Source organism: Lynx canadensis, chromosome D4 (genome assembly GCF_007474595.2).
Source record: "Lynx canadensis isolate LIC74 chromosome D4, mLynCan4.pri.v2, whole genome shotgun sequence".
Lineage (NCBI taxonomy): Eukaryota > Metazoa > Chordata > Mammalia > Carnivora > Felidae > Lynx > Lynx canadensis.
In genome coordinates, this window is record NC_044315.2 from 85,670,099 (window position 1) to 85,683,232 (window position 13,134).

Below are 13,134 nucleotides of genomic sequence, written 5' to 3' on the forward strand. Positions count from 1 at the left end.
TTATTTGTTCACTCCATAGGCCCTACTGTGTGCTGTATGACGTACTAGGGATACGATGGCAGAGACAGGTAGAAGCAAGGGTCCACATGGTCCAGTGCGCTAAGGAGGTGTGCACACTGCTCTGGGAACACACAGGCGGGTTCCCCAGCCTTCCTAGAGCTCTCACCCCGGTGCCGGGCACTGGTCTGGCATGTTGCATGCACCATCCTGGGTAGGGTGGGTGCCATGGTTACCTTCCTTGTTAAGTATGAGGCTCAGGTGACTCGCTGCAGGACACACAAGTGGTGGGAGCTGGGATTGGAACCAGATCTCGTGGTTTCCTCAAACCCGCTCACTAGCCCAGGCTGCACCGGCTCCCGAGGATGAGACGCGGAGCCCCAGTCCTGTTAGGTTTCCCTCCGCGCCAAACCGAGAACGGAGCAGTTACATCTCTGTGTACTTACTCCCGGCTGTGTCCCCTTCTCTTGTCTTCCATGGTAAGGAACTTGTGTGAGACTGAATTGAATCCAAATGTTCTCCCTAACTTGGGGTCTGGTTCAAAGGAGCACAGTCAAGTGACCGAGAAGCCAGAGCTCCGTCTCCCTGGCTGAGCGGGACCGTGCGGATCGGTAACACCTTCCCTCAGCCCCTCTCCTGCCTGGTGTAAGGTAGTTGCAGAGGACCCACGTGGGTATTGTTGGCACAGCCGAGGCCTCAGTATACAAAAGCCTGCTGGGACAGTTCCCATTCGTCTAAAAAAAGGACATAAATGACATTATCAAGCCTTCTCCCGAGCCATGTTTCTGTCCAGCAACCAGACTAGTCAGCTTGTAAAATTTTGTGTTTTAGATGCAGACTCACCTTTTGACAGTTTGAAGGAAAAAAAAGCATATGGTTTCTATGAACTCCCTAGAACTATATTTTCGACATGAGATATTTTTAAGTATAATTGAATTTCATAAATATGACAACATTTGGTAACACTTGAGCATGTTTTGTTCTGTTGTTTATAGCAGCAAAATAATCTATTCCATATCTTTTTTCAGAAACTTCTAGAACTCAACAACCTTCATTCTCTCATGTCTGTGGTATCAGCATTACAAAGTGCACCCATCTTCAGGCTGACAAAAACCTGGGCTGTAAGTTAATTCCTTTGATTTTTGGCTCTCATTTCACTGGGTTGAAGCTCTTCATTCCTTGAGCCTCCAAAGGCTTTCTCTGACTGCCTGCCCTTTGCCCACGAGAGAGGCATCTTCTGTCCTTCAGGGACTTCAGCCCCATTTCGGGAGAAGGAAGTTGTGAGGACGCCAACATGGCTGGGGCCGGAAGCGCCCTCGAGTGGACCTTCCTGGACCCTATGACTTCATGTGTGCTGGCTGGGTCGGCGACATGACTTCTGCCCTCCACTTGGCTGGCATTCTTGTGTCAGGCTCCGAACTGCTCTTGGGGAGGTCTCTGGGCTGATGGTTCACGGCTGCCCTGGGCTGCTGGCTGTATAGCTAAGAGATTCTCTGGAGAAACCTGAGGCCCTCATGTAGGGAGAAGTGATTTTTTTTTTTTTCCTGAAGGCCATGGATAATTTCAGCTCAGAGGTGGAGTCTGATAGTTATATAATTGAGTCTGTAGGAAAGTTTTTCTGCTGTAAAAATACTTTAAAAATATCTCAGACCTCTTTATCCTCCTTAGCTTGGCACAGTGCCTGACATGGGGGAAGTAATTGCTATTTCCATAGCTCATTAGTATTCACCTCCTGGCCCGCCTGGTCCAGGGTCTCCCACAGCCACACAGCCCAAGCCTTTCAAGACCTGTTTATGTCCCGCGGAACTGAAGGAAACTATATGGACTTGTCAGCTGTGTTTCTGCAACTCATTTCCGAACTTCTTTCTGCCAGTCTGTGGGGCTGGGCTCTGTTTCATACTTGGCTAATTCTGGGGCCTTTAAAACACTTAAGGATTATGTTGTAGGTGATCAGAAATGAGCCCTGTTTTTTTAAATTGCAATTTTCCACAGACCTAGCCCTAGCAAAGCGGAGCGAGCAGTCTCAGCCTGGAGTCAGAAACCGGGTTTGTGTTGAGACACCGTTCAGAGCATGACTTCTGTGGGACTCAGTTCCCTGTATCTACTCAGAGGTTGGCCTAGATTAGTGGTTTGACGTCAGTGCTTCGTGGAGTCCCAGGGGTTCCGTGGAGCTGCCTTGGGGGCCACCAGGGGCTGGGGGAGAGGAGGAGGGTGCCAAGCAGACACCTTGGCACTGTTTCTGCCAGAGCCGCTCTGTTCGCATCAGTTTTACGTACTGGGCTTCTGGGTGAATTTCAGTTGAGCAATGGCTTGGGAGATTGAGAGCAAGCTTGGAAGCCGTTGGTCTCTCCCGTTGTTGCCAGCCCTGTGAGTCCCCGAGTCCATCTGAGCCATGAGGCTTTTTTCAAAAGTTGCCTAGAGATTCTTTTCTCAAATGAATTTTCCATTATTTAGATGCTGTTGTTGGTTGTCGGGCTGCTGGGAGCTATGTGCGGACTCGGAGAGATGAGTTACGGAGCTCGGGGTGCACAGACCTTACTGGCTGTGCATCTGTGATCCCAGTGACCCCCATGAGCTGTGTAGTTGGTGAGGCCAGTAGGGGAGCCTCGCAGGCCACCTCTCGCCCACCTGCCCTGTTGGTCCCAGCCCAGTGGTTGGCACGGAGTGTTTGGGAAATGCAGGGGGCCACATTCATCCTCTTTCCCCTTCGTCCACATCACCGCAGCGCAGTGGAATCGGTGGCTGCATTTCTTCCTGATTCTGTTTCCACACCTGCCGTCACAAGCACATAGCACGTCTGCTCTGTGGTTTTATGTACAGTCTGCCTCTGCCTTTCAGCTGCCTTCTTTCACACGACAAGGTCGGATTTTCCTTGGGTCTCCGGGGCCCAGCTGAGTGTCCCCGTGTTGTGTGTCCTGCATTTGTTCAACATGCTGAGTCTTATCCTCCACTTGCTGTTAATTCTGGTAATGAGATTAGCCGCAGAAATATTGCCAAAAAGGAGTTGTTTCCCCTCTCCCCACTTTTCCGTTAATGTGGTACTGGGGAGACCCATGGGCCCACCGAGCAGGGCAGGAGCACAGGAGCCACCACCACAGCAGCACAAGGAGGTCAGTGCTTTTATAGCCTTCATTTTTTCAGAGAAAGAAACTGAGGTTCCAAGAGGTGTGGTGGCCTGACCAAGATGGCAGAACTGGCGAGGACCAGAGCTGGTATGACGCCTTGCTGGGCCGCGTAGTCCGCGTTCTTGGCCAGTGAGCTGGGTGGCTTGTCAGTGACGGAACGTGATGTCGGAATCAGGCTGGGCACAGAGCACGGAGAAATTGGCACACGTGTTTCTTGGGAGGTGAGGCTGGCACACGGGCCCTCAGGGACAGGGTGTGACCAGCTCCCTGAGTGCCATCCCTGGGGTGGCATGAAACCCTGGATAAATGAGAACCCTGGACGGAAGGGACTTATGGGTGTGCCCCTTGGTTGCACCATGGATGACCTCCAGTGAGGGCCAGGTGGTTGTTAGCTGTAGGGCAGGGCAGCCTGTTGACCCGTCCGTGGCTGGCTGCGGGGTGCCGGTAGCTGAGGGAATTGGGATGGATCAGAGACTGACACTGAGCACAGGCTCCCACACAGCAGGCGTTAATAAATGCTGCTGCTGCACAAATGGGGAGGGAGTCACCTTCTATTGGCCTGGAAAACACAGACAGGGTCTGATTCATCCCAGCACTGGGGCCTCTTTGGAATACTGGCCGCCTCAAGGCCATGCGACCTAAGCAATGGTCAATTCTGATTTCCCGAGTACGCACTACCCTGCGGCTCTTACTCATTCTGCAAATCAAACATTTATCGAATGCTTTCTCCATGCCGGACCCTGAGGCTCTGGGCAAGGGCTCTGCCTTCGTGGGCTCTTGTGTTGTTCAGAGGAGACAGACACATCGTTGAGGAGGGTGAACACAAGCCCCGTCTCGCTGGTATTAGAAGACACGGATGAATGTTCGTTGGGTGTGTGAAGTACTGTCAGCTGGTGTGAGAGTGACACAGGAGAGCTAAGGCAGGAGGGTGGGAGAGAGGGTGACGGGGGCGGCGGGAACACGGGGCTTCAGGGCAGGCCTCTCTGAGAAGGAAGAGTGCGCTAAGTCACCACCCGAGTGACACGAGGAGGTGGCCGGGCCGGCATGAGGGCACAGCCGGTGCAAAGACCCTCAGTGGGAAGAAACGTGGTGCCATCAGGAAGCTCAGAGTCAGCGTGGTAGGGGCACTGTGGGCCGGGAGGAGATAGAGGCAAGATGCTGTGGAGGGGCCCATCGGGAAGGGCTTGGAGCCCGGGACAGGAGTTAGGTTCTAGTCCAAGTGCGGGGAAGGGTTTTAAACAGGAGCCGGACACGGTCTGGTTTACAGCTGCTTTTCGTTTTTTTATTTTTTAAATTACCGTTGCTACTTTGTGGAAACAAACTGGGTGGACGTGCAGGGGCCACGATGGGAAACGGGGCCTGCTCAGGAGGTGCAGGCAGCATCCAGGAGTGAGGTGATGTTGGTCGGGGTGGGGAGGCAGCAGCAGACAGGGGAGGAGGAGACCGATGGGGGAGGTGCTCTGAAGGCAGACCTGGCAGGTTCGTGGGATGGGATGTCGGAGGGGAGGAAAGGAAAGGAATGAAAATGATTTCTAGGTTTGGGGCCTGAGCAGTAGGGACGATGGTGAAACCTTTTCTCTGGTCAGAGTGGTCCCGGGAGGAGACCGACTTATTGACGAGTGACCTGGGGGTATGGAGTTCCTGGAGTTTGGGTGAGTCACTCTCTACGGTAATTATAGTCATGTGCTACACATCACACACACACACACACACACTCACACACACACTCGCACACACACGCTCTGCTGACTCCCTGCACGTTCCTGTCGTGATTTGCTCTTTCCTACTGAATCGATCCAGGCGGTTTGACTCAGCTCCGGCAACGGGGGGAAATGATCGCCAGTGGGCCAGGCGGCCTGGTCTGCAGGATGGGGACCTGGGAAGGGAACCTCCTGGGAGTGGGGCTCTCACTCCAGACACCTGTGGGGGGAGGCACAGGGTCATCAAGCTCTGCAGTTTGGAGAACAGCCACTTTGCAGATGTCCTGAGGAGGCACATGTGTGGCGTTCACATATTTCGGGCTTTGGAGGCTTCTCTTCTGCCTCTGTCTGATGTCGTGCCCCAGGGACCCCCCCCGCCCCACCCTGATGTTGTTAAGAAGATGGCCATAAGCATAGGCTGCCTGTTTTATGCTTCCCTGAGCCTTGGCAAGATGGGTGAGGGGGTGAGGAGATGGAGGGCAGAGGAAACCAAGGTTTGCGCCTCCGATCACTCGTTCCTCAGAGCCGTGCCTGCATTGCTTCCCAGAAGGTCCCAGTCATGAACCGTGCTGACATTTTCACCCTCACCTTCCTTACGTTGCTACAACATCGGCTATTTCGTCACCCCCTTCTTGAAAAATCTCCTTCCACCGGCTGAGGCCTCTTCTTCCGTTTCTGACGGCTGGCTCCTCCCTGAGCGCTTTTGTTCCTCTCACCCTCTGGGTGGAAGTGTTCTGTGAGGCTCCGGCTCTGATTCCCGCCCTCCCACCAACTCTCTCTCCCTTGGGATCTCCGGGCACGGAGGACACCGCCGTCACTTCTGTGCTCAGGGCAGGCGGCCTCCGCCACTCAGGCTCAGCCTCCTTCTGCGGCCCTGGCCCCGTGTTCCCACGCCTGCTCCACGCAGCCCTCTGCTCGCATGTTCCTTTCACAGCTCACACTTGGCGTGTCTGAAATCAAACTTTGGTTTCCGGGAGTGATAGGGAGTGCCAGAAGACTCTCTTAGCAGATTGTGTTTTGGACTTTGAGGCAGTATGGTAGACTGAGCTGACGGGGATCAGCCCCGCCCTCCCGGTCGCCCGCTCCAAACACACAAACACAAATAAATGCTGGATAAAATACAACCACATTAAAACCCAAGATGCAAAGCTGAACTAGAAGCCAAGAAAGGGAGGTCACCATGTGCTGGAGACAAAGCACGCTCTCCGAGTCCGCACAGCGAGCGCGGCGAAGGGAAACCGCCGTGTGTAGGCCTCGCAGCTGGCGCCAGGGTAGCTCACGTGTGCCTGGGAGCAGAGGCCAGCTTGCAGGCCCCATGCACACGGGGGGCTGGGACTCAGCTACCCGTAGGAGTCCGAGACCCCTCGAGTGTCACCCATCAGAAAATCTCTGTTCGGCCTGGGGGAGCCCCGAGAAAGCACGAGTGAAAAAGGTCACCTCTGGGAAACTGTCACCCCAGCCTGTACCTCAGGCAGCTCTGGGGTCCGAGTACACATGACCTGCACTGGTGTGGGGACCCCGGGCCAAGACGTGAGGGGCAGTGTCCCGTGCAGATTGAGTATAGACTCCTGAACCGGATCCCCAGGCTCAGGCTTGGACCTGCCTCTGTGGTGAGGATTCAATGAGACGTAGATGAAAAACTGTTTGGAACTGAGTCTGGCACATAGTAAGTGCTAAGTGAGTTTTAGCTGCTGCTGCTGCTGCTGCTGCTGCTGCTGTTGCTGTTGTTGTTGTTATTTGCTCATTTTGACTGTTCTCAAATGAGCCAGTCCTCGTTACCTCTGGCCCGAGATCACCAGCGTCTTTGGGCTGCCCTCCTTGCTTCTGGTGTCTCTGGCCGCTCACACCGCTGCTGGAGTGATTGCCCCAAAACATCTCCAGTGTCTTCGCTTTCCTGATGGCAGCCCGTTTTTAGCACTCCCCCACCCCTTGCTTGGTTGGGGGCTCTGCACCCAGCACTCCTCCAAAGCGGGAAGTTCTGATATAACCATTTTGATGCCCTTCTTTTTAATCGGTCGTTTGGACATTCACTCACCACCCCCAGTTTTATAAGAACGCATACTTTGTCAGCCAGTTTTCTTAATGTTTTATTTTTGAGAGAGAGCACGCGAGAGCACAAGTAGGGGAGGGGCAGAGAGAGGGGAGGACAGAGGATCCAAAGCACGCTCTGTGCTGACAGCAGAGAGCCCGATGTGGGGCTCGAACTCATGAACTAGGAGACCATGACCTGAGCCAAAGTCAATGCTTAACCGACTGAGCCACCCAGGCGCGCCCCATGTTAGCCAATTTTTAACCATCATTTGGATTCCTGACCCTGGACTCCAGCGAACCCTGAGAGTGAGGGGAGATGCATGACAGGGATGAGAGGATTGGGATATCTTGACAGGTATTTTAGGGGGAAACACGTTTGGGAATGTGGTGCTTGAAGAACGCTCACAGGCAGTGAGCATATTCCAGAGCGCAGGGGACATGGTAGAGACATTTTGGCAACGACAGCAGATACCAAAAGGTTTCATACCTACTTCACACCTACTTCCTCACCTCAGAAAACAAACCATAAACCTTTCATCTGTGGCCAGTGGAGCATCTCCCGCCAGCAACATCGCGACTCCGTGCCCCCAGTCACGTGCGGAAGAGACGCAAGAGTTGGCCAGAGGAATTTCCTGTTCGTATGCAGCCACAGTCAACTCATTCTTTCCCCTTTGATTAGTATTTGCCGTTCATGCTTAGCTGCTTGTGACTGGTCCCCTGTTTGCAAGTTGAGGTGAAGTATCAGAAGAGTAGTGTCGTGTGTCCATGGGGTCCAAATGGATACCACATCCAAACGTCAAAAACATACTTTGCCAAATGGCAAGCTGCCATCTCTCTACTACCTTTCCAATCTTTTTAAAATTATTACTGATTTTTTTTTTTATTTGAGTATAGTTGACACAAAATGTTACATTAGTTTCAGGTGGTACACCATAGTGTTTCAACAAGTTTGTATTATGCGACCATCTGTCACTGTACAATGCTGTTACAGTATCATTGACTATATTCCTCATGCTGTGCCTTTTATTCCTGTGACTTTTTCATTCCATAACTGGAAGCCTGTATCTCCTACTCCTCTTCACCTCTTTTGCCCATCCCCCCACCCCTGCCCCTCTGGCAACCATTCATTTGTTCTCTGTATTTACAGGTTGGATTCAGCTTTTTGTTTCTTTGTTTATTCACTTGGTTTCTGAGTAAAATCATACGGTATTTGTCTTTCTCAGTCTGATTTATTTCACTTGGTATAACACCCTGTAGGTCCATCCATGTTCCCGCGTAATATTCCTTTGTATGTAAATACCTCATCCTCCTTATCCATTTATCTGTTGATGGACTTCTAGGTTGCTCCCATATTTTGGCTTTTGTGAATAATGCTGCGGTAGACATAGGAGACCTTTCCAGTCTTGTCCAAAGCAACAGTTGACCACTTGACACCTTTCTGCCAAACTACTGCTCTCTTGAGGATCCCTGTGTGTTTCTACCCCCAGGCCACTGTTCATGCTTTTTTTTTTTTTTTTTTTTTTTTTGGCCTCTGGAACCTCTCCAGCCCTGTCTCTACTGGTTGAAATTCTTAGAGATCCACTTCTAAGACTGCCTCTTCCTGAAGTTCCTCCTTTGCATGTTGGGAGTTTGTTCTCTGTAGAGCCCTCTCATAGAGTCTCTGACCCTTCCCGTTTTAGCTAGGCTTTTTCATTACTCCAGCAGGTTGGACAAAGGGGATGCACGTTCAATGCCTGACTCCTCACCCACCCACAGCAGCTCTGCAGCCTGGCTGGGCCCTTGGCAAACTTCCATTTGGGGACCAATCTCGACCTTCTGGCTCTACTTTTGGGGCTTTGTGGGAAGGTCTGCCCGGTGTTGCCATGAGCAGAATTAAAAAGTATTAGCAAAATTATTGGAGACACATGATAAAAATTGTCCTCTATGATTATACATTATGTTTGTATGCATGTGGTGTATGTATATATATATTTGTGCATGTAAATTGTGCATGTAACTGTGCATGTAAACCGTGAAAGGCTAATTTTTTAAGAGATAAACTCTTGACTCACATAGATAGAAAATGAATACTTGTCAAAGATTTTATTTAACTCATTAATTGGTGACAGAACCAGGAAGATAGTGCCACCAGGAAGATATTATCAAAAGAGAATCCGAGTACTACACTTTCATAGTTAGGTAAGGAATACCAAAGTAATTTTTTAAAGTTTATTTTATTTATTTTTGAGAGAGAAGGAGAATGACCACGCGTGGGCAGGGGAGGGGCAGAGAGAGAGAGACAGGGAGAGAGAATCCCAAGCAGGCTCTGTGCTGTCAGCATAGAGCCTGACATGGGGCTTGACCCCACAAACATGAGATGATGACCTGAGCCAAAATCAAGAGTTGGATGCTTAACTGACTGAGCTGCCCAGGCGCCCCCAAATAATTTTTAAATGGATACAAAATTAGTATTCCCAGGGTGATAATCAGTGACATTTCTCAAGACCTAATTTGTCTTTCTATGGACAGGAATTGTTGGCATGAGTATGTTTTCCACAAGTTAATTTCTATCTTTACAGAGTTTTCAGTGGCCTTAGTCAAAGACAAATCGGGGACAGACAGCTAGCCCAGGCACGTCCTAAATTCCAGAGTCACAAGTTTTCCCTTATGTTACTTATGCATCTCCATTGCTAATAGCCTCCATTAGACACGTGACTTTGGAGCTTATTTTTCAGAAACTGATAGTTTGTATCGAAAGAGGTGAAAATTACTTCTTCTGAGTGTCCTCGTTTCACTCCTTACTCATTCCATACTCAGTCTGTTCAGTCCATCGGTCCATAGATTGTCCACGGCTCTAAAAATTCTTTCCATACCAGCAGTAGACACTGGAATCGAAGTAGAACTCTGAGCCAGTTTGAACATATTTGGAGCAACAGACTCTTTGTTGAAAAGCATTTCCACGTATCAAGAAATGTTATTCTGTTGGAAAACATTTCCACGTATCAAGAAATGTTATTTTCTCAAGGCAAGGGAACAAGATACCAGTGTCCTCATAAAGAGGATTTGGAGGGACTTTTTCTTTTTCCCTTCATGGAGACAGCTTCCAGATTTGAACAATTTACCAGAAGAGGGAGGTTTTCTTCATTAGTCAAATACAAGTGCCACATACAGGTTCCCAGGGTGTGATAAGGGAGATTTCCAAAAGCAATCTATTTATTTCTTCAGGTATTTGACCAAGATTTGTGGTCTTCCTGGCTTTTGACCCTGTAGCTTATGAGTCCCATTTATCCCATGCAGCTGACACTTTATTTAATATTAAATTCAGGGACTTGATTTTTACCTTGTAATTTTAGTATAGTTTGCATCTGTGGTCACAGACCCTTTCTCAATCCTCATGTTGTATATTCTCTCATTTTTCCCTATTTGTAGAGGGTTTACCTGGGTTTAGTTATCATTTCTATAGGTCTGGTATTTAGTTTTGTTTTGTAACCTATCAATTCCTAATTTTATCTGTGAATCAATTTCCCTTACTCCCCCCGCCCCATTTACATAGCTTCTTGAGTTGAGTGTTTAATTCGTTTATATTGTCACTTGCATAATTTGAAGAATTTAAAACCATGCATTTTCCTCTCAGTACAGTTTTGGCCTCATCACATAGCTTAACATATGGTGTTTCTCACTGTTTGTGGTTTGTTAATAGTCCATAATCCTGGCTTTTATTTTTTTTTTCTTTGACCCAAGAGTTACGGGAGTTTTCAAATTTTCCCAAGGATTTGGATTTTTAAGTTATCATCGTTGGTTTTTCCATTCTCTTATTCAACAGATACGTAGGCAACATGCTTTCTGTGTTCGCAGCCATACCAGATGGTATGGGAATGGCGGCGTGAACACAACCAGCGTGGCTGCTGCCTTCATGGGACTCACTGTTTGCTGAGTGAGACACGTGTGATTGCGCAATGAATCCCAAGCATTATAAATATTGTGGGAGAAATCTGAGGGTGGCTCACGACTTCTCAGTTTTTCTAGAAGTGAAGTTGCCTGTTGTATTTAGTGAACTCTTATTTCCTTATCCCTTTTCCTGAGCACGAATGCTTTCAGGATATGTTTGATTCAGGCAGGCAAGTACCTTATTTTCTTGTATGTTTTTTTTGATGGTTTCTTCCTGAGGCTTGCCATAAAGTCTGAAATCTCAAGGACCCTCAATTCGCATGAGGTTTTTAGTGTATACTCTAGTTGTAATAAAAGTTTAAAACATACATGAGTAAATGCTGTTATTTTTTAATAAACCCTATATTTAAAAAATTCAAGTCTTAAAAGAATTTTTTCAGCATATTAAACACAAATTAATTTTAAAAAATCACTAAGTTGCAAAAGGCTTAGTGAAACAACTAGGACTCATTGCTCCTTCCATTCTTGATTCATCCCCCAGAGGCAATCACTTCTGGTTATTGAGTGGTTTCTTCTGGTAGTTTCTGTCACACTTCCACCAATGTACTTTTGCTACAGTTTCTTGATCCATTCACTTTACATAACGGTGACTTCTTTGTATGATGGATATTGGTTTAGTTTTATTGAACCACCTTCTCTCTTTCTTCAAAAACACTCATGTTACTATAGTTAAATTTCTTTTGTTAAAGGAGTATTGAGTGTTTTAGTTATTAAGAATGTGTAAATACAGTTCTTTGTATATGCAAGTAGTAAGTCATGAATAACATGGCCTTCCTGGAATACCTTTTTGTTTCCCTGGCATTTCTAATTCCCTTAAAACAAAATTCTTACTCTAACTACCATCTATCTTCCAGATAATATATACAATGCTATAATGATACAGTATTTAGTGTTCTATAATTATGGTATAATATTATAGTATAGAATACGTATTATAACATATATAATAGTGAATATTTAAAGTTATATAACATGTATAATATCTGGTAGATAGCTGGTATATTTAGTAGATACATACACATATACATATATATAAACTATTATTATGCATATTTTACCATAATTTTATATAATACAGTGGACTCTTAAACAACATGGGTTTGAACTGCGCGTGTCCACTTATACACAGATTTTTGTTTCAATAAATCCAGTACGATGTTTTTTATGTATTTTCTTTACGATTTTCTTAACAACATTTTCCTTTCTCTAGCTTACTTTATAGTAGGAATACAGTATATAATACATATACAAAATATGTGTTAATTAACTATGTTGTCGGTCAACAATAGGATATGAGTAGTTAAGTTTTGGGGGAGTCAAAGTTATATGTGGGTTTTTTTTAAATTTCTTTTAATGTTTTATTTATTTTTGAGAGAGAGAGAGGCAGAGAGAGGGAGACACAGAATCCGAAGCAGGCTCCAGGCTCTGAGCTGTCAGCACAGAGACCAACGCAGGGCTCGAACTCAGGAACTGTGAGATCATGACCTGAGCCGAAGTCGGACACTTTACCGATGGAGCCATCCAGGTGCCCCTATACGTGGATTTTTGACCATGTGGGTGGTCAGCTCCCTAACTCCTGCACTGTTTGAGATTCAACTACATACATGTGTATATATGCGCATATATACACATATATATGTAAAATATAATTTTCAGATTATTTTATTATATATAACAAACATATATAATATTATCTTATATCACCAGACTTTTATATAATGTACAAAATCTTAAAGTTATTTTATTTATTTTAATTTTTTATTATGTGTAATATATAGATCTTTCTCCTCCCCAAACAAACATGCTATCCTGTCCAGTTTTCTGTTGAGCCTTCTTCTTCTCTGGAGACCTCTCTTCCAGGGCTGAGATAATTGCGGACCAGTCATTCTTAAGGCTTAGCTGACCATCTGTCATCCCAGAACCTCCGTTTACTGCTCCTGGATGGGATCCGCTGTTTCTTATATCCCATTATCTTCTTGTACTTGGTTTATTCCTTTATTTTGCTAGAGGAAGTTCTCGAGTAGTTTTCAAATACATGCATGGGAAATAGATGTTTGGAGTCTTCTGGAATCCTGTACAATACTATTCAGAAGTCTGATGCCATCTTGAATTTACTATGTAGGCACAGAGTGGAGCAGATGAGTGAAGTTAACCAGATCCAGCCCTTCTGTATGTGTATGTGAGTATGTATATGTGGGGGGGCGGGCAGTGAGGGTGTAGATGGGAAGTATGTGTATAGAGACAAGGTTAACAGAGGGAAGTGTGACCTGGAGGAGCCTGGTTTTAAATTTCGGGAGCATGCAAATGTGGCTGCCTTTGGTTGTCTCACTCTGCTAAAGAACCCCAGTTGTTGG

General features: G+C 47.1%; 1 protein-coding gene across 6 annotated transcripts in view; it reads left to right on the forward strand.

Annotated features, from left to right (window-relative positions):
* The window catches only part of RALGPS1 (Ral GEF with PH domain and SH3 binding motif 1), a 275,362-nt gene that overhangs the window by 108,235 nt on the left and 153,993 nt on the right, over positions 1-13,134 (forward strand). For all 6 annotated transcript variants that reach the window (XM_030293121.1, XM_030293123.1, XM_030293126.1 and 3 more), the window contains exon 8: positions 1,026-1,118. In XM_030293121.1, coding sequence (XP_030148981.1) covers positions 1,026-1,118 — 93 coding nt within the window. The remainder of the gene's footprint in view (positions 1-1,025; positions 1,119-13,134) is intronic.